Here is a 27,058-nt window from a genome sequence, read left to right as displayed (position 1 = left end):
CTTAGAGTTTTGGCAGCTGAAGGCACGGTCGCCAATGGTGGAGCAATTAAAATCGGGAAAGCCCAAGAGGCCGGAATTGGAGGAGCGCAGAGATCCCGGGGGGGTTGTGGGGCTGGAGGTGGTTACAGAGATAGGGAGGGGCGAGGCCATGGAAGCAAGGATGAGAATGTTAAACTAAACACTTAATTTTGAGCACTAAATCCTGCTCACTCATCACCCCATCCTCGTTGATCTATATTGCTTTCCAGTGCCGCAATCCGTTGAATTTAAAGTTCTCGCCCTTGTCTTCCAATCCCTCCATGTCCTCCCGGGAAGGAAATCTGCTGCCTTTACATGGTCTGGCCTATATGTGATTCCAGACCCAACGTGATGTGGTTGACTCTTAATAACCTTCTGAAATTGTGGCTCACCACCCCCTTCTCAAGGGCAATTAGGGATTAAATGCTGGCCTTGGATGAATAAATGAGCCCACCGCACTCTCTGTAATATCTTTCAGCCTTATTTCCCTCCTGTTGCCTCTGATCACCCAACTCTGGCCCTTTGTGTATCCCCCACTCCCTTTGTCCGCCATTGATGGCTGAGCCTTCTCATGCCCCAGTCCCATTCTCGGGAATTCTCCCCGACTCCCAATCACGTCGGCTGCTCCAATTCTCCATCCACCTTCAAAAAACAGTTTTTTTTTAAAGAAAGCTTTCTGTCCCCTCTCCTAAATCCCCCACCATGGCTTGGTTGACTTTCCTTTTGCCCTTTTAATCGATATTATTTGTTCCCAACCCAGCAAAATGGCTTGGGACAGTTTTCTATATTCATCATAGGCAGTCCCTCGAAATCGAGGAAGACTCGCTTCCACTCCAAAAGTGAGTTCTCAGGTGACTGTGCAGTCCAATACGGGAATTGCAGTCTCTGTCACAGGTGGGACAGACAGTGGTTGGAGGAAAGGGTGGGTGGGGAGTCTGGTTTGCCGCACGCTCCTTCCGCTGCCTGCATTTGATTTCTGCATGCTCTTGGCGATGAGACTCGAGGTGCTCAGTACTCTCCCGGATGCACTTCCTCCACTTAGGGCGGTCTTTGGCCAGGGACTCCCAGGTGTCAGTGGGGATGTTGCATTTTATCAAGGAGGCTTTGAGGGTGACCTTGTAGCGTTTCTTCTGCCCACCTGGGGCTCGCTTGCTGTGCAGGAGTTCCGAGTCGAGCGCTTGCTTTGGGAGTCTTGTGTTGGGCATGCGAACAATGTGGTCTGAGGCATCATTGTTGGTGTTTCTCCAGCGATTTGAGGTGTCTACTGTATATGCTCCACGTCTCTGAGCCATATAATATTTCTATATTAATGGGGCTGTATAAGTGCAATCTGTCAAAAGGCCTAGATTAGGGTTCCCACAGCAGGGGCACACATAAGCAATGCTTTAGAGTTGAGAGAACGTGGACTTGAGAAAGACATTTGGAGGGTAAGAAGCTCAGGTTGGGGTTCAACATGAGGTTGTGTTCACCAACGTTACAACAACAACAACTTGTATTTATAAAGCACCTTTAACATAGTAAAACATCCTGAGGCTCTTCACAGGAGCGATATCAAACAGAATTTGACAACGAGCCACATACGGAGGTATGAAGACAGGTAACCAAAAGCTTTTAAGGAGAGTCTTAAAGGAGGAGAAAGAGGTGGATAAATGGAGAGGAAATTAGGGAGAATTGGAGGAACTCAGATATCTCGGAGGGCTGTCGTACTGGAGGAGGCGACAGAGATGGGGACGGGCAGGACACCAGATGGATTTGAACACAGAATTTGAAAATCAAGGCATTGTCAATGTATGTCAGTGAGGAGAGGGGTGATGGGTGAACGGGACTTTGTGCGAGTTCGGTCACGGACAGCAGGGTTATGGATGAGGTCAAGTTTACGTAGGGTGCAAGGTGGGAGGCTGGTCAGAAGAGCTGGTGAATTTAACCTGTAAAGGAAACCAGGAACATTGAGGGGGCAGGAGTGTGGGATGGGGCGGCGGAGGGGGGGGGCGGGGGGGGGGGGGGGTTGGTGGTGGAGGTGGGAAGAGGGGGATGTTTTGATGGACATGGGGCCCAAAGACACATAGTTGTTAGAAAGAAAGAAAGACTTGCATTTATATAGCGCCTTTCATGACCACCGGACATCTCAAAGTGCTTTACAGCCAATGAAGTACTTTTGGAGTGTAGTCACTGTTGTAATGTGGAAAACGCAGCAAACAATTTACGCACAGCAAGCTCCCACAAACGGCAATGTGATAATGACCAGATAAGCTGTTTTTGTTATGTTGACTGAGGAATAAATATTGGCCAGGATACCGGGGATAACTCCCCTGCTGTTCTTCGAAATAGTGGTATGTGAGATCTTTCACACCCACCTGAGAGAGCAGACCGGGTCTCGGTTTAATGTCTCATCCGAAAGGGCCGGTAAAGAGAGCTGCGGGCTTTTGCTGCTCCTGAACTGAAGGAAATATTGACTCATCCTGGACTTGATGTCAGACAGGCAGTCAGCAAAGCATGTTATCGGTCATATGACAGACGAGTGGTAAAATTCATTGTCCACATTGCATACAATCAGCGCTTTTCTGTAAATAGAATCAACTGAAGAAGATGGGGGTGGTGGGAGGGGCTGGGGGTTAAGGGTTAATCAATTCTGAAGCACTCTAATCACTGCACTTCTGCTCCTATTGTCTGCTCATTAGACTGTCATACCCTCAACGCGCACTACTTTGTCTCCCAGCTCCATTAACAAACGAGATGTTGAGTGTTGTCACTAATTGATTATCTCTTTCACTTACCTTCAGTCTTAATGGAATTCTGGCAGTTAAAGGGGAAGGGTTCTCTTCAGTGACAAGTACTTTACCGTTTTAGTGCCTCGGACAAATAAGTAGTGCAAAAAAAAAAGTTTCAATCCCCGCCGTTCCAACACGAGGGTTGATGTCTGAACCCGTGGCTTATTTCAGTTGAGTGTGAAAGAAAGAACTTGCATTTATATAGCGCCTAGCACAACCTCAGGACGTCCCAAAGCGCTATACAGCCGATGAAGTGGTTTTTTTTTATGTGTAGCCACTGTTGTAATGTAGGGAAACGCAGCAGCCAATTTGCGCACAGCAGGCTCCCAGAAACAACAAGGTGATAATGACCAGACAATCTGTTTTCGGTTGGTGATTTTGGGTGAGCGATAAATATTGGACAGGGCACTGGGGAGGACTCCTCTGCTCTTAAAATACATCCACCTCAGTTTAACATCTCACCGGAAAGAATGCTCCCCCCTCTCAGTACGTCACTGTGCCAGTCTGGATTTTGTGCTCAAGCCTCTGGAGTGGGACTTGAATCCACAATCTTCTGACTCAAAGGTAAGAGCCATGGCTGACACAGGGTGTTTCAAGCCTTCTGCAGTGACCCGTTCTGTAAGCCCTAAAATATTAACTGTCAATCTTAATTAAATCACCTAACTGGTAGCCCATTTTTGACTGTTTTTCTAAAAGGACAAATAACGTTGTATTGAAAGTACTCCCTCGGGGGCTGTGCCCCGACAGTAATCCCCATGACCAGCCAGCGTGCCCCCAGTAACTACCATCATTGCTCTGCTGTCCTTCACGGGCACCTGTAACAGCCCAGCCCCGCACACGTGGAGGAGATTCCCACCAGCGTCTCGGCTGACCTGACCTTATTCCACCTCACAAACTGAGCATGCAACAGATTGTGATTTTCCCGAGCCTTGTGCTCCCTCCCGTTTAAGTTGGAACGCCACCTCTGAACATGAGGATTTCACTCTTGGAGTGTTCTGTGCTGTAACTTTGAAAGAGTGTTATTGCATAAGAGAGGGTTCGGATCTCCTGGGAGGACAGACGCACCAACGTCAGTGTTCTCGATCAGGCCAACATCCCCAGCAGCGAAGCACTGACCACATTCGATCAGCTCCGTTGGGCGGACCACATTGTCCGCATGCCCGACACAAGACTCCCAAAGCAAGCGCTCTACTCGGAACTCCTACATGGCAAGCGAGCCCCAGGTGGGCAGAGGAAACATTTCAAGGACACCCTCAAAGCCTCCTTGATAAAATGCAACATCCCCACCGACACCTGGGAATCCCTGGCCAAAGACCACCCTAAGTGGAGGAAGAGTATCCGGGAGGGCGCTGAGCACCTCGAGTCTCATCGCCGAGAGCATGCAGAAATCAAGCGCAGGCAGCGGAAGGAGCGTGCGGCAAACCAGTCCCACCCACCCCTTCCCTCAATGACTGTCTGTCCCACTTGCAACAGAGACTGTAATTCCTGTATTGGACTGCACAGTCACCTGAGAACTCACTTTTAGAGTGGAAGCAAGTCTTCCTCGATTTCGAGGGACTGCCTATGATGATGGGGGGAGGCGGGGGGAGATTCAGAAAAGAGTGAGACCGATGGTTCCAGCAATGAGCACTCTGAGTTAGAAGGAGAAACCTGCAGAGTTGAACTGGGGTAGTAAAGTTTAAGGGGTCGCGGTGTAATGTATTTGCTTCATTGGTTCTTTGTTTAAGAATTTATAGCAACACGTTGCTATTAGGAACTAGTTGGTTTATTAACAAAGGTTTAACAATCACACTACGCATTACCAGTTCATCCACTTGGCTCACAACCACCTGCCTCATTGTGGATACCCTGAACCCAACTGGCTGGGGTTTTATTGAGTCTTGTGAACATCACGTGGCTGGCTAAGCCACTCACAATGCAACAGCACTACGAACCTGTGAGCATACAGGCGGCGGGGATAGGACCTGGCTCTTTCAAATGTAGAGAGGAATAGTTGGTTTAGATACAACCAGACTCTGAACACAGAACGAGGTTTAAAATAAACAAGTCTCAAGCAGCTCTAAAGACTGGTAGATTTTCTTTCGACACAAAGTGGTCAATATGGGGAACAACTTCTCGGAGAGTGAAACTGATGCTGTGTCAGTTAACACCTTTGAAGATAAAGAGCTTGCTTGATATCTGGACCTGAAGGTTACAAAGAGGTGGCACCTACCGAGCTGGCCTAATAGGCTCAGCTTCTTCCTGTCCTGCTGAGACTGGAAGGCTGTTGACTGTGGAGGGCACCAGGCCAGGATTGAACAGTGGAGATGTGAGGAGCGATGAATATTCTGGAGTTTTGCTGGATTACCTGAGTGGATCTGAACATCATTAGTGCAGAGTTTTCACTTTGGAGGTGAACTGGACGAGGTAGAGCCTGTAATGGAATAGATTGTACTCGGTCTGGGGGTTTGATGGTGACCAGTCTGTCCTCCCTCCATGCATTCTTATGGTCTTGTGATTGATTTCAGTTCAAGATGTTTCAGTAAGTTTATTCCTAATCTGTGCTTCAATGCTCTCAGAAGGCGAGGGAGCAGATACATAGAAACATAGGAAATAGGTGCAGGAGTAGGCCATTCGGCCCTTCGAGCCTGCACCACCATTCAATAAGATCATGGCTGATCATTCCCTCAGTACTTCTTTCCGGCTTTCTCTCCATATCCCTTGATCCCTTTAGCCGTAAGGGCCATATCTAACTCACTCTTGAATATATCCAATGAACTGGCATCAACAACTCTCTGCGGTAGGGAATTCCACAGGTTAATAACTCTCTGAGTGAAGAAGTTTCTCCTCATCTCGGTCCTAAATGGCCTACCCCTTATCCTTAGACTGTGTCCCCTGGTTTTGGACTTCCCCAACATCGGGAACATTCTTCCTGCATCTAACTTGTCCAATCCCATCAGAATCTTATATGTTTCTATGAGATCCCCTCTCATCCTTCTAAACTCCTGTATAAAGGCCCAGTCGATCCAGTCTCTCCTCATATGTCAGTCCAGCCATCCCGGGAATCAGTCTGGTGAACCTTCGCTGCACTCCCTCAATAGCAAGAATGTCCTTCCTCAGATTAGGAGACCAAAACTGAATACAATATTCCAGGTGAAGCCACAACAAGGCCCTGTACAACTGCAGTAAGACCTCCCTGCTCCTATACTCAAATCCCCTAGCTATGAAGGCCAACATACCATTTGCCGCCTTCACTGCTTGCTGTACCTGCATGCCAACTTTTAATGACTGATGTACCATGACACCCAGGTCTCGTTTCACCTCCCCTTTTCCTAATCTGCTGCCATTCAGATAATATTCTGCCTTTGTGTTTTTGCCCCCAAAGTGGAAAACCTCACATTTATCCACATTATACTGCATCTGCCATGCATTTGCCCACTCACCTAACCTGTCCAAGTCACCCTGCAGCCCCTTAGCGTCCTCCTCACAGCCCACACCACCACCCAGTTTAGTGTGATCTGCAAACTTGGAGATATTACACTCAATTCTTTCATCTAAATCGTTGATGTATATTGTAAATAGCTGGGGTCCCAGCACTGAGCCCTGCGGACCCCACTATCGTTGGATTACCTTAATATCTAAAAATCTATCTATCTCTGTCTTGAATATGCTGAACGACTGAACCTCCAAAGCCCTCTGGAGTAGAGAATTCCAAAGATTCACCACCCTCTGAGTGTAGAAATTTCTTCTCATCTCAGTCCTAAATGGCCGACCCCTTATTCTGAGACTGTGACCCTGGTTCCAGACTCTCCAGCCAGGGGAAACATCCTCCCTGCATCTACCCTGTTGAGCCTGGTAAGAATTTTGTTTGTTTCAATGATCACCTCTCATTCTTCTAAACTCTGGAGAATACAGGCCTAGTCTACTCAATCTCTCCTCATAGGACAATCCCCTCATTCTAGGAATCAGTCTGGTGAACCTTCGTTGCACTCCCTCAATGGCAAGTATATCCTTCCTTAGATAAGGAGACCAAGACTGTACACAATACTCCAGGTGCGATCTCACCAGGGCCCTGTATAATTGCAGCTTGATTGCTCCATGGATATACAAGTGGTTGAAGTGAATAGTATAGATGCCTTTAAGGGCAAGCTAGATAAGTACCTGAGGGAGAAAGGAACAGAAGAATATGTTGATGGGGTAGACTTCTCTCGCCCTTCTCAACAAAAGTATTACTTCACTGAGATAAAGCTTTTGATTTCATGGACTGCCCTGGCCCCACCGAAGTGGCCTGGATCCCTGAGGAAACATCAAGTTATATATTTTTGTTAACAACAAGTTGTGTTTATATTAGCGCCTTTAACGTAGTAAAACATCCCAAGGCGCTTCATCATCATCATAGGCAGTCCCTCAGAATCGAGGAAGACTTGCTTCCACTCTTAGCATGAGTTCTTAGGTGACTGAACAGTTCAATACGGGTACCACAGTCATTGAAGGAAAGGGTGGGTGGGACTGGTTTGCCGCACGCTCTTTCCGCTGTCTGCGATTGATTTCTGCATGCTCTCGGCGACGATACTCGAGGTGCTCAGCGCCCTCCCAGATGCACTTCCTCCACTTAGGGCGGTCTTTGGCCAGGGACTCCCAGGTGTCGATGGGGATGTTGCACTTTATCAGGGAGGCTTTGAGGGTGTCCTTGTAACGTTTCCTCTGCCCTCCTTTGGCTCATTTGCCGTGAAGGAGTTCCGAGTAGAGTGCTTGCTTTGGGAGTCTTGTGTCGGGCATGCGAACTATGTGGCCTGCCCAACGGAGCTGATTTAGTGTGGTCAGTGCTTCAATGCTGGGGATGTTGGCCTGGATGAGGACGCTAACGTTGGTGCGTCTGTCCTCCCAGGGACTTTGTAGGATCTTGTGGAGACATCATTGGTGGTATTTCTCTTGACGCTTCACAGCAGTGTTATAAGACAAAACAAATAAATTTGCCACCAAGCCACATAATAAGAAATTACGCCACATGACCAAAAGCTGGTTCAAAGAGATAGGTTTTAAGGAGCATCTTGAAGGAGGAAAGAGAGGTAGAGAGGCGGAGAGGTTTAGGGAGGGAGTTCCAGAGCTTAGGGACTGGGCAGCTGAAGGCACAGCCAACAATGGTTGAGCGATTATAATCAGGGATGCTTAATAGGACAGAATTAGAGGAGCGCAGACATCTCGGGGGGTTGTGGGGCTGGAGGAGATTACAGAGATAGGGAGATGCGAGGCCATGGAGGGATTTGAAAACAAGAATGAGAATTTTGAAATTGAGGCGTTGCTTAACCGGGAGACAATATAGGTCAGCGAGCACAGGGGTGATGGGTGAGCGAGACTTGGTGCGAGTTAGGACATGGGCAGCCGAGTTTTGGATGACCTCAATGTTAATTCTCAACATCGGTCTCCTTCCTCACGGGGGCAAGGGGTAACCTGGTTTGGGGACGTGTGTAGGCCTGGGCAGCACTGGAGTTTACACGGGCAGTGGGAACATGGGGAACAGGTAGGCCAGTCAGCCTCTTCAGCCTGCCCTGCCATTCACAGATCTTGACTGATCTGTAGCTCAACTCCATTGTCCCACCTTTGTTCCGTATCGCTTGCTACCCTTACCCAACAAAAATTAATCGCTCTCATATTTGAAAGATCCACTTGACCCAGCCTCCACAGCCTTGTCGGGGAGCCAATTCCAGATCTCTACCACCCTTTGTCTGAAACAGTGCTTCCTGATTTTGCTCCTTAATGGCTGAGCTTTACGATTATGTTCTCAAGGTGGAATGGGCGAACACATGGCAGATAAAGCAGAAAAGTGCAAAGTGACCAATTTTGGTCGGAACAATGAGGAGAGGCAATATAAACTAAAGGGTGCAACTCTAAAGGGAATGTATGAACAGAGAGACCTGGGGGTATATGTGCACAAATCGTTGAAGGTGGCAGGGCAGGTTGAGAAAGCAGTTAAAAAAGCCTACGGGATCCTGGGCTTCATAAATAGAGGCAAGAGCAAGGAAGTTATGATGAACCTTTATGAGATACTGATTCGGCCTCAACTGGAGTATTGTGTCCAATTCTGGGAACCACACTTTAGGAAGGATGTGAAGGCCTTAGAGAGGGTGCAGAAAAGATTTGCGAGAATGGTTCTAGGGATGAGGGACTTCAGTTACGTGGATAGACTGGAGAAGCTGGGGTTGTTCTCCTTCGAGCAGAGAAGGTTGAGAGGTGATTTGACAGAGGTGTTCAAAATCATGAGGGGTCTGGACAGAGTGGAGAGAGAGAATCTGTTCCCATTGGTGGAAGGGTCGAGAACCAGAGGACACAAATTGAAGGCGAGATTGGCAGAAGAACCAAATGCAACATGAGGAAAAACTTTTTCACGCGGCGAGTGGTTAGGATCTGGGATGCACTGTCCGGAAGGGTGGTGGGGGCAGATTCAAAATGGAATTGGATAAGTACGTGAAGAAAAAAAATTTGCAGGGCTATTGTGAAAGGGCGGGGGAGAGAGCCGGCACGGGCTCGATGGGCCGAATGGCCTCCTACTGTGCTGAAACCATTCTATGATTCTATGTTCTTGATTCCATCACCAGAGGAAATACTTTCTCCGTCTCTATCTACCTTATCGAATCCTTTTAACATTTGAAACAACTCGATCAGAACACCCTTCAATCTTCTATACTCGCGGGAATACAAGGCAAGTTATGCAGAATTACATTACGTAGAGTGTGCAGCACAGGAACAGGCCCCTGAGCCAACAGGTCTGTGCTGGTGATTGTGGTCCGCACCAGCGGAGTTTTGATCAGCGATCTCTCGGTATTTAAAATGCACGTTCTCTGATGAGCCTTTAACTGGATGAGCTATAGCTGAGTTGTTGCTGGGGGGGAACCGGTCACTGTGACATGTGCTTGTCTTTCCCTCTGTAGAAGATGGACGACCTTACCAGCTGTTCTGAAGGAAGTACCGTGGACCTAAAAAGCAAAGGTGACGAGGAGGAGTACGTCTCCGAGCACATGGAGGAGGCCGTGGAACCAGACGACTGCTTCACAGAGGGTAGGTGCCGCCTCGGCGGAGGAAAGCAGCGGAGAATTTACGGGGATGGCTGAAGAAAAAAAAAACTTGCAGGCCCTTAACAGAATTCTGTCCAGATTTGGTAAAAAAAAAAATGCTGCCAGTCGGGGTCCATTTTTCCCTCAGGAATCCTTGGCTTCAACGTTCCGCACCACATAAATTTTTACTCAAAACTGAATGGCATCGGAATTCGTTGCCGCCGGACTCCATTTTGCAGGTTGTGAAAGATTCCAATATGGCGGGCGGTGGTCATGCTCTCATTCCGTAACAGGACGTGCGCCACGCGCCATATTGGATCGAGCTGCTCCGTAGGCATCCAGCACGTCCGGCGGAAGTATGTTAAAGAAAAACTTGCATTTCTATAGCGCCTTTCACGACCACCGGAACGTCTCGAGGCGCTTTACAGCCAATGAAGTCCTTTTTTTTTAAAGTGTAGTCACTGTTGTAATGTGGGAAACGCGGCAGCCAATTTGCACACAGCAAGCTCCCACACACAGCAATATGATAATGACCAGATAATCTGATTTTATTATGTTGATTGAGGGATAAATATTGACCAGGGATAACTCCCCTGCTCTTCGTCAAAATAGCGCCAGGAGATCTTTTACATTCACCTGAGAGAGCAGACAGGGCCTCGGTTTAACATCTCATCCAAAAGATGGCACTTCCCTCAGCACTGACCTGGAGTGTCAGCCTGGATTTTTGTGCTTAAGTCACTAGAGTGGGACTTGAACCCATAACCTTCTGACTCAGAGGCAAGTGTGCTACCCACTGAGGCACAGCTGACATTAAAGTCCCCCGTGGCTACTGCCCGGGAGGTGAAAGGCTGCTGAGCTTCAACTGAGGGCACTTCAGCAGCTCTGGGTCATGTATGGGTGGAGCTGCGGAATAACCAAAGGACAGAAAACGCTAGTGGGAGTTGTGTACAGACCACCAAACAGTAGTAGTGAGGTTGGGGACAGCATCAAACAAGAAATTAGGGAAGTGTGCAATAAAGGTACAGCAGTTATCATGGGCGACGTTAATCTACATATAGATTTGGCTAACCAAACTGGTAGCAATACGGTGGAGGAGGATTTCCTGGAGTGTATTAGGGGTGGTTTTCTAGACCAATATGTCGAGGAACCAACTAGAGAGCTGGCCATCCTAGATTGGGCGATGTGTAATGAGAAGAGACTAATTAGCAATCTTGTTGTGTGAGGCCCCTTGGGGAAGAGTGACCATAATATGGTAGAATTCTTTATTAAGATGGAGAGTGACACAGTTAATTCAGAGATTAGGGGCCCAAGTTTCCACAAGAAAAAAAACGGGCGCCCCTCCGAGCTGGGCGCCCGTTTTTCGCGCCTAAAACGGCGCCTAAAAAAATCCTCGGTATTCTCCACCTACTTACAGGTCCTGTGGCACTCGGCGCAGCCAGCACGAGTTGTGGGGGGGCGGAGCCAGGTCCCGGCGCTGAAAGCAGTGCCGGGACCTCTGCACATGCGCGCTACAGTGGGCACGCAAGTGCAGTAGCTCCAGGCGCCGAACTGTGTGGGAGGGGCCCGAAGCACGCAGCCCTTAGCCCTGGCCCAATGGCCTCACTGGGGCTGCGTAAATGAGGCTCCTCCCACGGCCAGCTCCTGCTCCCCGCCCGATCAGACCCGACACTCGCTCCTCCCCCCCCCCCCCCGCCCCGACACTCGCTCCTCCCCCCCCCACCCCGACCCGAGACCCGCTCCCCCCCCCCGCACCGACCCGAGACCCGCTCCCCCCCCCCGCACCGACCCGACACCCGACACCCGCTCCCCCCATCCCCCCCGACCAGACATCCGCTCCCGCCGACCCGACACCTGCTCCCCCCACCCCCCCACCCGACCAGACACCCACTCCCCCCGACCCGACACCCGCTCCCCACCCGCCCGGACCCGAGACCCGACACCCGCTCCCCCCTCCCCCCGCCCCGACCCGACCCGACACCCGACACCCGCTCCCCCCCGCCCCGACCCGAGACCTGCTCCCCCCCTCCGCCCCAACCCGAGACCCGCGCCCCCCCCGATCCCCCGACTGAACCGACCCGCGCTCCTGTTCCCCGACCCGACGCCCCCCCCTCTCTCTCCCTCCCCCCCCATCTCTCTCTCCCTCCCCCCCCTCTCTCTCTCCCTCCCCCCCTCTCTCTCCCTCCCCCACCTCTCTCTCTCTCTCTCCCTCCCCTCTCTCTCTCTGTCCCTCCCCTCTCTCCCTCCCCCCCCTCTCTCTCCCCCTGCCCCCTCCCGCTCAGCGGCACGAACGGCTGCAGAATTCTCCCTGGCTGAAGCACTTTCACACAGGTAGGAAGATGGTTTATTTAATCTTTTCTTGGCTTATAAATGTTTATTCAGGTTGGATTTATTTGTATAATATTTGTAGAAGTATAAATAAGGATTTATTGTCGAATTTAATGAGTTCCCTTCCCCCCCACCTCGTTCTGGACGCCTAATTTGTTACCTGCTCCTGATTTTTTAATGTGTAGAACTGGTTTTTTCAGTTCTACAAAACTCTTCACTGGCTCCATTCTACTTTAGTTTGGAGTACATTTTCACTGTGGAAACTTTCAAATCAGGCGTCAGTGGCCGGACACGCCCCCTTTTGAAGAAAAAATTCTGTTCTAAACTAGAACTGTTCTACCTGACTAGAACTGCAGAAAATAAAATGTGGAGAATTGCGATTTCTAAAATAGTCCGTTCTCTACCAGTTGCTCCTAAAAATCAGGCGATAATCATGTGGAAACTTGGGCCCCATGATCCTGAACTTATGGAAAGGTAACTTCAATGGTATGAGACATGAATTGGCTAGAATAGACTGGCGAATGATACGTAAAGGGTCGACGGTGGATAGGCAATTGCAAACATTTAAAGATCACATGGATGAACTTCAACAATTGTACATCCCTGTCTGGAGTAAAAATAAAACGGGGAAGGTGGCTCAACCGTGGCTAACAAGGGAAATTAAGGATAGTGTGAAATCCAAAGAAGAGGCGTATAAATTGGCCAGAAAAAGCAGCAAACCTGAGGACTGGGAGAAATTTAGAATTCAGCAGAGGAGGACAAAGGGTTTAATTAGGAGGGGGATAATAGAGTATGAGAGGAAGCTTGCTGGGAACATATCATCTGACTGCCAAAGCTTCTATAGATATGTGAAGAGAAAAAGATTAGTGAAGACAAACATAGGTCCCTTGCAATCAGAATCAGCTGAATTTATAATGGGGAACAAAGAAATGGCAGACCAGTTGAACAAATACTTTGATTCTGTCTTCACGAAGGAAGACACAAATAACCATCCGGAAATATTAGGGGACCGAGGGTTGAGTGAGAAGGAGGAACTGAAGGAAATCCTTATTAGGCAGAAAATTGTGTTAGGGAAATTGATGGGATTGAAGGCCGATAAATCCCCAGGGCCTGATAGTCTGCATCCCAGAGTAATTAAGGAAGTGGCCCTAGAAATAGTGGATGCATTGGTGATCATTTTCCAACAGTCCACTGACTCTGGATCAGTTCCTATGGACTGGAGGGTAGCTAATGTAACACAACTTTTTTTAAAAGCTGGGAGAGAGAAAACGGATAATTATAGACCGGTTAGCCTGACATCAGTAGTGGGGAAAATGTTGGAATCAATTATTAAAGATGAAATAGCAGCGCATTTGGAAAGCAGTGACAGGATCGGTCCAAGTCAGCATGGATTTATGAAAGGGAAATCATGCTTGACAAATCTTCTGGAATTTTTTGAGGATGTAACTAGTAGAGTGGACAAGGGAGAACCAGTGGATGTGGTGTATTTGACCCCGCTGGCTGTGGGCACCAAGAAGGGCACTGGCGGGCTGGCTGGCAGGAGGGCAGGCAAACTGCTCTCAGCACTTGTACTTCTTCGAGTGAAAATGGAGCGCAGGATTGATGTGACGCTCGGGAAGCCCCTGCCAACGCTGTCACCCCCTTCCCTCAGAACCAAGATGGCAGCCACATGAGCTTCCATATAAGCAGCATGAACAGTCATGGAAGGCATCGGAATCATAGAATCAGAGACATTTACAGCACAGAAGGAGGCCATTTTGGCCCATCGTGTCCGCGCCGGACGACAAAGAGCTATCCAGCCTCATCCCACTTTCCAGCTCTTGGTCCGTAGCCCTGTAGGTTACGTCGCTTCAAGTGCACATCCAAGTACTTTTTAAATGTGGTGAGGGTTTCTGCCTCTACCACCCTTTCAGGCAATGAGTTCCAGACCCCCAACACCCTCTGGGTAAAGAAATTTCCCCTCAAATCCCCTCTAAACCTGCCAATTGCTTTATACCTATGCCCCCTGGTTGTTGACCCCTCTGCTAAGGGAAATATATCCTTCCTATCCATTCTATCTAGGCCCCTCATAGTTTTATACACCTCAATTAGGTCTCCGCTCGGCCTCCTCTGTTCCAAAGAAAACAACCCCAATCCAATCTTTCCTCATCGCTAAAATTCTCCAGTCCAGGCAACATCCTCATAAGTCTCGATGTCAACCGAGGCTCCGTCGTTGTGATCACCGTTGTCGTGGTCACGGAGCTGTCCATATTGGACAGAGTAGTCTCTTATACTCTGCACGAAGCCCCAACAAAGGTTAGGGCTGGACTGCTCCGATCTCTGTGCCGGAAGGCTGCCGCGTGCACCTCGCATTTCCTCGCGTGTGCCCATCGGCCTTCTGCGATAGCCTGGGCCCTCGGAAGTCTGCATCTGACTCCTTCGCAGCGGAGCTAGTGCGGGATCTGGCCCTCTGTCGAGTAGGCACCTGTGCCCGACATCCAGCACAATCGTGGGTGGTGGTCCAACACAAAAAGGCCCCCTCGGATGAGACGTTAAACTCAGCCACCCGTCCCCCTCGCTAAGGTGGACCTCAAAGATCCCGCGGCACAATCTCAAAGAAGAACTGGCGAACTTTCCCAAGTGTCCTGACCAATATTTATCCCTCAACCAACATCACGAAGACATGTTATCTGGTCGTTATCTAATTGTGGGAGCTCGCTGCGTGTAAATTGGCTGCTGCATTTCCGGCATTGTAGTCGTGATTACACTTCAGGTGTATTGGCTGTAAAGCGGTTTGGGACAACCTGAGGTTGTAAAAGACAATATATAAAGGCAAGTTTTTTTTTTTAACTTCCTTGTTTCCTCTGGCCTAGCCTTGTATGTACATGTGGTGGTAGTGTCTGAGCTGGCGCTTGCTAGGGTAAGGTCAGGTAATGGTGCATCTTCAGTCAAGCTGGCCTCCTCCTAAAGTGGCGGAGGTATCTTCACATCTTCAGCAGCAGGAATGAATGAATGAATGAAAGAAAGACCTGGATTTATATAGCGCCTTTCACGACCACCACACGTCTCAAAGCATTTGCAGCCAATGAAACTTTCGGAGTGTGGTCACTGTTGTAATGTGGGAAACGCGGCAGCCAATTTGCGCACAGCGAGGTCCCACAAACAGCAATGGGATAATGACCCAGATAATCTGTTTTTTTGTTATGTAGATTGAGCAATAAATATCGGCCAGGACACCGGGGAATAACTCCCCTGCTCTTCTTCGAATCAGTGCCATGGGATCTTTTACATCGCCCTGAGATTTATGCCTCATCCGAAAAACGGCACCTCCGACAGTGCAGTGTTCCCTCAGCACTGCGCTGGAGTGTCAGCTTAGATTATGTGCCCAGGTCTCTGGAGTGGGACTTGAACCCACAACATTCTGACTCAGAGGCGAGCGAGAGTGAGTGCTACCCACTGAGCCACGGCTGTTAACTCAGGCTATAGTTTGGCGCTGTCTTCATTCATGTTGTGAGTGCAGCAACAGCAACATATCTGGGCTTCAATTTAATGTCTCCACAGCGGCCAGTTTCAGCAGCAGACAAATGTTATGTTCGGTAGCTGACAATGTCCTGACAAATCTGGAACAGCAAGTGTCACTTTGCCACCATTTGCATCAAACTGACTTAGCGTCAGCCAATCGTCATCAACAAGCCTTGTCATTTCTGAGTTTGCAATGTGGCGGAACAGGGAGGTTTAATCACTATTTCACTGGTGTTTGTGACTCATACAATGCATACAAGGTCGTGCTCTCACCTCTGAGTTAGAAGCTTGTGGGTTCAAACCCATTGTGCCTGCAATCCAAAACTATTCCCAGTGCCGCGCTCCGGGATTTGAGCATATAATCCCGGCTGAGGGAGTGCTGCTCTGTCAGAGGTGCCATCTTTTGGATGAAATGTTAAAACGAGGCCTCACCTGCCCTCTCCGGTGGATGCAAAAGATCCCGCGGCACTATTTGAAGAAGAGCAGCGGAGTTCTTCCCAGTGTCTTGGCCGACATTTATCTCTCAACCAACAGCACTTTAAAAATAGTTTAGCTGGTCCTTTATCTCATTGCTGTTTGGGGGACCTTGATGTGCCGCCACGCTGCCCTACACTTACAATACGTGACTACGCGTCAAAAGAACTTCATTGGCTTAGCCGCGTATTGGGATGTCCCGAGGAGGTGAAAGGCGCTATGTTAATGCAAATTCTTTCTTTTTCTTCTCTTTCTCAGTCAAAATTCTTGTTAGCAGTTGGGAAGAATCTTTCAATATATCATCAAGACAAGACAATTATCCAAAAGGGCAGGCCTTGGTTTTTGCGACAGATGAAAAGAACGCTTTGTTCCATGGGGATATAGTCAAGTGGGACAGACTTGCATCAACAGGTTGCAATATTTGATTGATATGGAATCTGTATTTCATTACCTTAGGGTTGAAGCACAATCTGGAGTCAAGTCTGCCTCAAACATTTTACCAGGTCATATTTATTGTGTTCCCAACACAGATGAGACTGCACACAGGGAGGTTAAAGTAACAGTGATCTCAGTCTTTAATAAGACACTCCAGAGTGAGGAACAGGCCTTAGGGGCCGGCTTATATACAGTGCTCCCAAGGGATGCTGGGATCCCTTGGGACTTCAGGGGATGCGCTCCCTGGTGGTGGAACATGGGAGTACATGCTTTACAGATACACAACATCACTCCCCCCACAACCCCCCCCAAAGTCAAAGTGAAAACTATTTACAAGGTGAGGCGGTCGGGAGCCTTTCTTTCCCTGGTGGACCGCCTCGGTGCAAATGTCTGTTCTGGTGTGTTGGCTGTGCCCTCGCTGGGCTGGCGTGTTGTTGGCCCTGCCGGGCTGCTGGGTGAGCCTAGCCTTGCTGGGCTGTTGGGGGTGATGGGTTCAACTTTCTGGTCCGGGGTGGTGTCGTTGATCCTTTGGGTGTGTGTTGTGGGCTCGAAAAAGGTGGTGTCTGCTGTGGGTTGTTCAGGGCAGTCTGTGAACCGCAGCCTCGTTTGGTCCAGGTGCTTTCTGCAAATTTGTCCATTATCTAGTTTGACTACAAACACCCTACTCCCTTCTTTAGCCATCACCGTGCCCGCAATCCACTTGGGACCATGTCCATACTTTAGCACATGCACAGGGTCATTCAGATCAATTTCCCGTGACACAGTGGCGCGACCATCGTTTACATTTTGTTGCTGCCGCCTGCTCTCTACCTGATCATACAGGTTGGGGTGAACCAGCGAGAGTCTGGTTTTAAGTGTCCTTTTCATGAGTAGCTCAGCCGGGGGCACCCCTGTGAGTGAGTGGGGTCTCATGCGGTAGCTGAGCAGTGCTCGGGACAGGCGGGTTTGGAGTGAGCCTTCTGTGACTCGTTTAAGGCTCTGTTTGATGGTTTGTACTGCCCGCTCTGCCTGCCCATTGGAGGCTGGTTTAAACGGGGCCGAGGTGACATGTTTGATCCCATTGCGGGTCATGAATTCTTTAAATTCGGCACTGGTGAAACATGGCCCATTGTCACTGACCAGTATATCAGGCAGGCCGTGGGTGGCAAACATGGCCCTCAGGCTTTCAATGGTGGCGGTGGCGGTGCTTCCCGACATTATTTCATATTCAATCCATTTTGAAAAAGCATCCACCACCACCAGGAACATTTTACCGAGAAACGGGCCCGCATAGTCAACATGGATCCTCGACCATGGTCTGGAGGGCCAGGACCACAAACTTAGTGGTGCCTCTTTGGGCGCGTTGCTCAACTGAGCAAACACGCTGCATTGCCCTACGCAGGACTCTAAGGCAGAGTCGATACCGGGCCACCACATGTGAGATCTGGCTATCGTTTTCATCATTACTATACCCGGGTGTGTGCTGTGGAGATCCGAGATGAACGTCTCCCTGCCCTTTTTTGGTAGCAGTACGCGGTTACCCCACAACAGACAGTCTGCCTGAATGGACAGCTCGTCCTTTCGCCTCTGGAACAGCTTGATTAGCTCTTGCATTTCAATAGGGATGCTGGCCCAGCTCCCATGCAGTACACAGTTTTTTACAAGAGACAGCAGAGGATCTTGGCTGGTCCAAGTCCTAATCTGACGGGCCATGACAGGTGATTTATTATTTTCAAACGCTTCCATGACCATCAAGATGTCTGTGGGCTGCGCCACCATCAACAAGTTTGCAGGCTAAGCCATTTCCACCCCCGTGGTGGGCAGTGGTAGCTGACTGAGAGCACCCGCACAGTTCTCGGTGCCTGACCTATGGCGAATGGTATAGTCAAACGCTGATAGCACGAGTTCCCACCTTTATATGCGGGCTGAGGCATTAGTATTTATCCCCTTGTTTTCAGCGAACAGGGATATGAGGGGCTTGTGATCAGTTTCCAGCTCAAATTTGAGGCCAAACAGGTACTGATGCATTTTCTTTACCCCGAACACACACGCTAATGCCTCTTTCTCAATCATGCTGTAGGCCCTCTCGGCCTTAGACAAGCTCCTGGAGGCATAGGCGACAGGTTGCAACTTCCCTGCAATGTTAGTTTGTTGTAATACACACCCGACTCCGTACGAAGACGCATCACATGCTAGCACAAGTCTTTTACACGGGTTATACAATACAAGCAGCTTGTTGGAGCATAAAATGTTTCTGGCTTTCTCAAAAGCAATTACTTGTTTTTTCCCCCATACCCAGTTCTCACCTTTACGCAATAACACATGTAGGGACTCTAAGAGGGTACTTAACCCCGGTAGGAAGTTACCAAAATAGTTGAGGAGTCCCAGGAACAACCGCAGCTCCGTGACGTTCTGTGGCCTGGGCGCATTCCTGGTAGCCTCTGTCTTGGCGTCTGAGGGCCGAATGCCATCCGCCATGATCTTTCTCCCCAAAAACTCCACTTCTGTTGCCATGAAGACGCATTTCAACCTCTTCAGCTGCAGCCCTACGCGATCCAGTCGCTGGAGGACCTCCTCCAGGTTTTGTAGGTGCTCAACGGTGTCCCGACCCTGTGAAAAACCACCGGGTGTGGTACCGATTTGAGTAGGCTCTCCATATTTCTCTGGAAGATCGCTGCAGCCGACCGAATTCCAAATGGGCATCTGTTGTAGATGAACAGTCCCTTGTGCGTGTTGATGCAGGGGAGGCCCTTCGAAGACTCCTCCAGCTCCTGCGTCATGTAGGCCGAAGTCAGGTCGAGCTTGGTGAATGTCTTGCCTCCTGCCAGCATCGCAAATAGGTCGTCTGCCTTAGGTAGCGGGTATTGGTCCTGTAGCGAGAAACAATTAATAGTTACTTTATAATCGCCGCAAATCCTGACCGTGCCATCACTTTTGAGTACTGGAACAACCGGGCTGGTCCACTCGCTGAATTCCACTGCGGAGATGATGCCCTCGCGTTGCAGCCTGTCGAGCTCGATTTCCACTCTCTCCCTCATGAAGTGAGGTACCGCTCGCGCCTTGTGGTGAATGGGTCGTGCCTCTGGGACCAAATGGGTCCGCACCTTCGCCCCGGATAAGTTTCCAATGCCTGGCTCAAAAAGGGAAGGAAATTTGTTAAGAACCTGGGTACATGAGGCCTCATTGACATCTGATAGCGCTCGGATGTCATCCCAGTTCCAGCGGATTTTGCCCAGCCAGCTCCTTCCAAGCAGTGTGGGGCCATCGCCTGGGACAATCCAGAGTAGCAGTTCGTGCACCGTGCCCTCGTAGGTGACCTTGACCATGGTGCTGCCCAGGACAGTGATAAGCTCTTTGGTGTATATTCTCAGTTTCGTGTGGATGGGGCTCAGGGCTGGTCTGAGTGCCTTGTTGCACCACAGTCTCTCAAACATCATTTTACTCATGGTGGATTGGCTAGCGCCATTGCCCAGTTCCATGGCTACAGGTAAGCCATTCAATTTTACATTTAGGAATAAAGGTAGACATTTCGTCGAAAATGTATGCACCCCATGTACTTCAGCATCTGCCTCCTCTCTCTGAGGCTCGAAATTGCTTTGATCCACCATGGATCGATCATCCTCTGCCACGTGGTGGTTAGCAGGTTTTTCAGAGCTTGCTGCTCGTCTGCAAGCTCGTTGGAGGTGCCCCATTGTTCCACAGCTCTTGCAAACATACCCTTTGAAGCGGCATGAATAGGCTGAATGGAAGCCTCCACAACGCTAACAAGGTGTGAACTGCCTTGCATTCATCCTTTGTTGCGGACTCAGAGTCATCTGGGTCACCTGAGGCCTGCTGGCAGTTGCAGACTCGTGGTTTCTGTCCTGTACATTTCTGCTCGCAAACACAGTTCCAGTTAATTTATGTACATTGCTAGCACTTGTGTGCTGAGAGATTTGTTTGGTGTTATCACTGGTGGACATAAACGGCTGTGCTATTGCAATGGCCTACTGAGGGTCGGTGTCTCTACAGTCAAAAGTTTTCATAGGATGGTCTCGTGGTCAATGCCCAGTACAAAAAAGTCTCTGAGCATCTGCTCCAGGTACCCATCAAACTCACATTGTCCTGCAAGTCGCCTTAGCTCGGCGACGTAGCTCGCCACTTCCTGACCTTCAGATCGCTGGCACGTGTAGAACCGATACCTCGCCATCAGCACGCTCTCCCTCGGGTTAAGATGCTCCCGAACCAGTGTACACAGCTCCTCATACGACTTATCTGTGGGTTTCACCGGAGCCAGAAGATTCTTCATGAGGCTGTAGGTCGGTGCCCCGCAGACCGTGAGGAGGACCGCTCTCCTTTTTGCAGCACTTCCTTCTCCGTCCAGCTCGTTGGCTACAAAGTACTGGTCTAGCTGTTCGACATAGGCTTCCCAGTCCTCACCCTCCGAGAACTTTTCCAGGACGCCCACAGTTTGCTGCATCTTTGCGTTGGATTCGTATACTCGTCGCCAGTTATTGTGTTCCTAACACAGATGAGACTGCACACAGGGAGGTTAAAATAAGAGTGATCTCAGTCTTTATTAAGACACTCCAGAGTGAGGAACAGGCCTTAGGGGCCGGCTTATATACAGTGCTCCCAAGGGATGCTGGGATCCCTTGGGACTTCAGGGGATGCGCTCCCTGGTGGCGCAACATGGGAGTGCTTGCTTTACAGATACACAACAATATTCACCTCCCTCATAAGAGAAAATATGTTGGGTGGAGTCTATTGAAGTGCTCATTATACTGGATCACATTGCTGTTTGTAGGAGCTTGCTGTGAGCAAATTGGCTGTAGCCTTTCCCACATTACAACAGTGACTACACTTCAAAAAGTGCTTAATCGGCTGTAAAGCACATTGAGATGTCCTGAGGATGTGAAAGACGCTATACAAATGCAAGTTCTTGCTTTCTAATAATCAGTCCCATCAGCAAGTCATTCGGAAACGTCTCTAAAGATTAATTAGATCCAAGTGCTTCCAACCCTGCGTTCATTCACATGCCACATCTGACTTCCCCATTCGCTCTTGGTTGTTTCCCTCCCTCCATCGTTTCGGCTTTCTTTCTGCCAAGCTTCCCTGACAGAGAGGAGCAGCAGGCCATGTACATCCAGACTTCGACCAGTCTGACTCTGACATTGCCTGATCAGCGGAACAAAAGAACACTGACCAACCCCTGATGTTTTTCTCCCTCTCTCTTGCGATAAAGTCCTCCAATTTGACTTGACGCCTCCCCCGTTTTGCGGCAGAAATCATCAACAACAACTTGCATTTATATAGCGCCTTTAACATCGGGAAATGTCCCAAAGCACTTCACAGGAGTGTTGTGAGATTTAAAAAAAGTTTAAATCAATAAGGACCTACATCCTGTCAAGAGCCCAGGGCTGCCCAGACGAACATTTCTACTTCCTGTTAGACACAAATGAGAGACTTCTAGCTATGAGGAAAGATAGCTTCACAAGCATGCAACACTTAGTGGAAGTGATTGGCTAAAATTAGTGAAATACTGTAGCCGAAAATATTAGTTGCTGAAAGAAATCTAATTCCGAAAGAAATCTATCTTGCTTCCCGTCACTTGTCCAGCTCAGATAGTTGCCGAATTGGTTGTGTGGAGTTGAGTGAGAAGATTATCAGCCTCCAGCTATACTCCTCTGGATCCCATCAAAGCGGCAAACTTTCTGGTCAATCATCAGCAGCAGTATTTTGGGGTACTGTCCGCCTGGCTACGGTCTGATTAATAAATGGCGAGATGTAATCTGTAGGAATAATGCGAATGTGCGTTTCTAATGTGAATTATTGCTACATTTAACTGTTAATCGCACAGCATCGGAATCTTACAGTGCAGAAGGAGGCCATTCGGCCCATCGTGCCAGTGCCGGCTCTTTGAAAGAGTTCTCCAATTAGTCCCGCTCCCCTCCTCTTTCCCCACAGCCCTGCAGTCCTCTCCCTTTCAAGGATGTATTCAACTCTCCTTTGAATACTTTTGAATCAGCTTCCACCACCCTTTCAGGCAGTGCATTCCAGATTGTAACAACTCGCTGCGCAAAAAGAATATTCTCTTCATCGTCACCTCTGGCTCTTTTGCCAATATCCTGAAATCTGTTTCATAAGAACATAAGAAATAGGAACAGGAGTAGGCCATATGGCCCCTCGAGCCTGCTCCGCCATTTAATACGATCATGGACTCAACTCCACTTCCCCGCCCGCTCCGCATAACCCCTTATTCCCTTATCGTTTAAGAAACTGTCTATCTCTGTCTTAAATCTACTCAATGACCCAGCTTTCACAGCTCTCTGAGGCAGTAAATTCCACAGATTTACAACCCTCTGAGAGAAGAAATTCCTTCTCATCTCAGTTTTAAATGGGTGGCCCCTTATTCTAAGATTATGCCCTCTAGTTCTAGTCTCCCCCATCAGTGGAAACATCCTCTCTGCATCCACCTTGTCAAGCCCCCTCGTAATCTTACACGTTTCGATAAGATCACCTCTCATTCTTCTTAATTCCAATGAGTAGAGGCCCAACCTACTCAACCTTTCCTCATAAGTCAATCCCCTCATCTCCGGTTGCCAATCTTTCAGCCAGTCATCACCAGCGTCTGGAGTGCTGTGAGCTGTGACCTGGTTTAAGTGCGAGGTACTGATGGGGTGATGTGACACTGTGAAAAATGATGCGAATTATTATTGCATTGACCGCTGTTAATCAGCGCCGGTTCCTGTACCTCACAGTCAACATGTGAGTCTGCCCCATCCAAACCCGGTGAAACTGGATGTACGGGGAGAGCTTAAATGTTATTGCAAATTGAGTCGGAACTGCCAGGATGGAGTAATGAGGCTTTCAGCTTTAGGCAACTCATTAATTTGGTGATGGCTCAAATGCAAGTAATTGGTTCTGAGAAAAGTACAGTGGTGTCACTTACTGTAATGGTTATGGATGTAGGATGGCGTGCTTTTTTACTAGAAGAGGAATTGATACCCGGGCTTCCTGTTACATAACTCACTGATATGACCATCAACGTTATTGTCTCATACTGTGCTGGATTAGGCCAGATTTTAAATAATAAACTGAATTAACCTGTGTTGTTTGTTATATTAATTTCTTTTTACGTGTGTGTCCATAGTGCATTTCCTCCCACCTGTATGGGAAGTGGTATTATATACAGGTACCTGTAATGTATTTGCTTCATGGGTTCATTGCTTAAGAATTCATTGCAACACATTGCTATTAAGAACTAGTTGGTTTATTAGCAAACGGTTTAACAATCACACTACACATTACCAGTTCATCCACCAGGCTCACAACCACCTGCCTCATCGTGGATCCCCTGAACCCAACTGGCTGGGGTTTTATTGAGTCTTGTGAACATCATGTGACTGGCTAAACCATTCCCAACTCAACAGCTCTACAACTCTTTTGATTGGAGAACAAATTAAACAGTTAAATCAAGTGCCCCCCGATCTGGGGAACACTCCAGACACTTAATAACTGCCCTCTTTCAACAGCTCTACAAACCTTGTGAGCATCGTCACAGGTGCATACATTACAGGTACCTGTAAAAGAAAGAAAAGAACTTGCATTTATATAGCGCCTTTCACGACCTCAGGACTTCTCAAAGCCCTACCTCCTCCAGCCCTATGAGAATGCTTCCTTCTGAGCTCGCATGCTCTCCAGCTTTTCAGTTTGAGTAACCATACAGGCGTGAACATTTGAATGGGCTGTGTAATTAAAAAGAAAATACAGGGAACGTTGCCTGCAATCTCTCGCGATATCGGCGCTCCACCAGTTCTGGCCTCTTGAGCATCCATGATTTTAATCACTCCGCCATTGGTGCCTTCAGCTGCTGAGCTCTTAAGCTGTGGAAGTCCCTCCCTAAACCACTCCGATTCACTCTTTCCTCCTTTAAGATACTCCATAAAACCTGTAATGCATTTGCTTCATGGGTTCGTTGCTTAAGAATTCATAGCAACACATTGCTATTAAGAAGTAGTTGGTTTATTGGCAAATGGTTTAGCAATCACACTACACATTACCAGTTCATCAACCAGGCTCACAACCACCTGCCTCATCGTAAATCGCCGGAACTCAGCAGGCTGGGGTTTTACTGAGTCTTGTGAACATCACGTGACTGGCTAAGTCACTCCCAACTCAACAGCTCTACAAACCTTGTGAGCATACTCACAGGTGCATACATTACAAAACCTTCCTCACCTGTCCTAATATCTCCTTATGTGGCTCGATGTCAAATTTTGTTTGACCACGCTCCGGGGACTTAAAAGATCCCACATCTCTATTTTGAAGAAAAGCACGGGAGTTCTCCTCGGTGTCCTGGCTAAATATTTATCCCTCAACAAACATCACAAAAATAGATTATCTAGTCATTATCGCATTGCTGTTTGTGGGAGCTTGCTGTGCACAAATTGGCTGCCACATTTCCTACATTACAACAGTGACTACAGTCCAAAAAAGTGCCTCCTTGCCTGTAGAGCGCTTTGGGACGTCCCGAGGTTATATATAAATGCAAAGGCTCCTAATGCCGATTCAGTGATGTAAGGGTTAATTGCTCCATGGGGCCCTGACCTTGTTCACTCTTTTCACAGCTTGTATACGCCACTTCACGTTCTGCCAGGTCAATACCACCACCGGATATGGTAAGTTGTGGTGGAACCTGAGAAAAAGCTGCTACAAAATTGTGGAACACAACTGGTTCGAGACCTTCATCATCTTCATGATTCTGCTGAGCAGCGGTGCCCTGGTGAGTTGCAACGTTACTACAACTTGTCTCTCAGCGCATTGCTGAGCAAGGCATATCAGTGCCCGCCTCCGCTCCTTTCAAACCTTTTTGTTGAGGTTTTAATAGTTATCCCCCCACCACCCACCCCCAAACCCCCTTCTGAGCTTCTTTGTGAGTTTCTCCCTATTCCCTCCCCTTGTGGCTCCGGCTTATAAGAAATTGTGAATCAGAAGAAATAACGAGCCCAAAAAGTTTCTTCAGACTGGTGTTAGAATTAAATGATTCATTTCCTGATACAATCGCTAAAGTGACTTGCACAGCGTGAACATCAGTAACTGGTAATGGGCAGCTCCAAACATCTAAGTATAATGTATAAGATTATGAGGGGGCTGGAAAGGTGGATGCAGAGAGGATGTTTCCACCGATGGGGGAGACTAGAACTAGGGGACATAACCTTAGAATAAGGGGCCGCCCATTTAAAACTGAGATGAGGAGAAATTTCTTCTCTCAGAGGGTTGTAAATCTGTGGAATTCGCTGCCTCAGAGAGCTGTGGAAGCTGGGACATTGAATAAATTTAAGACAGAAATAGACAGTTTCTTAACCAATAAGGGGATAAGGGGTTCTGGGGAGCGGGCAGGGAAGTGGAGCTGAGTCCATGATCAGATCAGCCATTAAATGGCGGAGCAGGCTCGAGGGGCCGTATGGCCTATTCCTGCTCCTATTTCTTATGTTCTTATCTGAAGGCCAAGAATGGCCTGCCTGACTGCAACCTTGGGAGGATATGAAGAGGAGGGTTTCACTCAAGAGTTGAGACAAAAAACTCGACATGCCAGAAGTTTAAATGGTGCTGTCCATATCCTACAACAGGCCCAGCCCTAAAAGGAGAATAAAAGAAAGACCCAGAAGGCAATTCAGGACAGGCGTTGTAGATAAGAACAGTTTGTGCCACCAGCCGTTTGTCCGATCGGGTCTAGTACCAGCTACTGGTCATGGTCATATATCTACTAAGTCTATCCGGATTGTGTGTTGTGTTTGACTATATTTGAATTACCGCTTCCTTAATAAAATGCCTTATAACTCCTGAGACCCTTTGGGTATCTGTGTGTAACCTGTGATCCTAATCTTACACACTGAATTTGGCAGATAACGGCAGTGATCTCGCCCTGGCCTTCTTGTCAGGGGTGGAAGCTCTGCCCATTCCCCTCCTCCACCAACCCAAATACGGCCAATGAACCCACAGCTGGTGACGGGACCTCTCTAGGCCAGGAGTTGCTCTGCCTCTGATTGCCGGATGTTCCAGCGACATGAGGCAGGCGGACGGACATAGTGGCACGGGAGCTGCGAACTGACCAGGGATGAGGCTGGCGATCACCAGTGCATCCTCCGCCACCCACACACCCCCACCCTCCCCCCCACACCCCCCGACAGCCACCCCACCCCCACATCCACCAACCCCCACACCCCACACACCCCCCCCCCACAACCCCCCCATACCCCCCACACACCCCCACAAGGCCCCCCACCCCCACATCCCCCACACACCCACCCCACACCCCCACACACCCCCACACACCCACCCCACACACACACCCCACCCCCCCACACACCCCCTACCCCCCCACACTCCCCCACACACCCCCACATCCCCTCACCCCCCCCACACCTCAAGGTGGGATTGTGGCCTGTGGATTTTCAGGAGCAGTAATTTGTTTTAAATATTGATTGTTTAAACGCAGTGCCCGGTGTGGTGCTCAACCATGTACAACCAAGGAGAGCGTGTCCA

The 27,058-nt window shown here is 48.9% G+C and overlaps 1 protein-coding gene across 5 annotated transcripts in view; it reads left to right on the top strand.

The window, feature by feature from the left end:
* The window catches only part of scn5lab (sodium channel, voltage gated, type V-like, alpha b), a 473,466-nt gene that overhangs the window by 358,429 nt on the left and 87,979 nt on the right, over window positions 1–27,058 (top strand). For all 5 annotated transcript variants that reach the window (XM_070881666.1, XM_070881669.1, XM_070881665.1 and 2 more), the window contains 2 exons: window positions 9,695–9,821; window positions 25,141–25,295. In XM_070881666.1, coding sequence (XP_070737767.1) covers window positions 9,695–9,821; window positions 25,141–25,295 — 282 coding nt within the window. The remainder of the gene's footprint in view (window positions 1–9,694; window positions 9,822–25,140; window positions 25,296–27,058) is intronic.

Source organism: Pristiophorus japonicus, chromosome 5 (genome assembly GCF_044704955.1).
Source record: "Pristiophorus japonicus isolate sPriJap1 chromosome 5, sPriJap1.hap1, whole genome shotgun sequence".
NCBI classification, from domain to species: Eukaryota; Metazoa; Chordata; class Chondrichthyes; family Pristiophoridae; genus Pristiophorus; species Pristiophorus japonicus.
The sequence above is the reverse complement of the archived record's forward strand: the minus strand, read 5'-3'. Positions and strand labels throughout refer to the sequence as shown.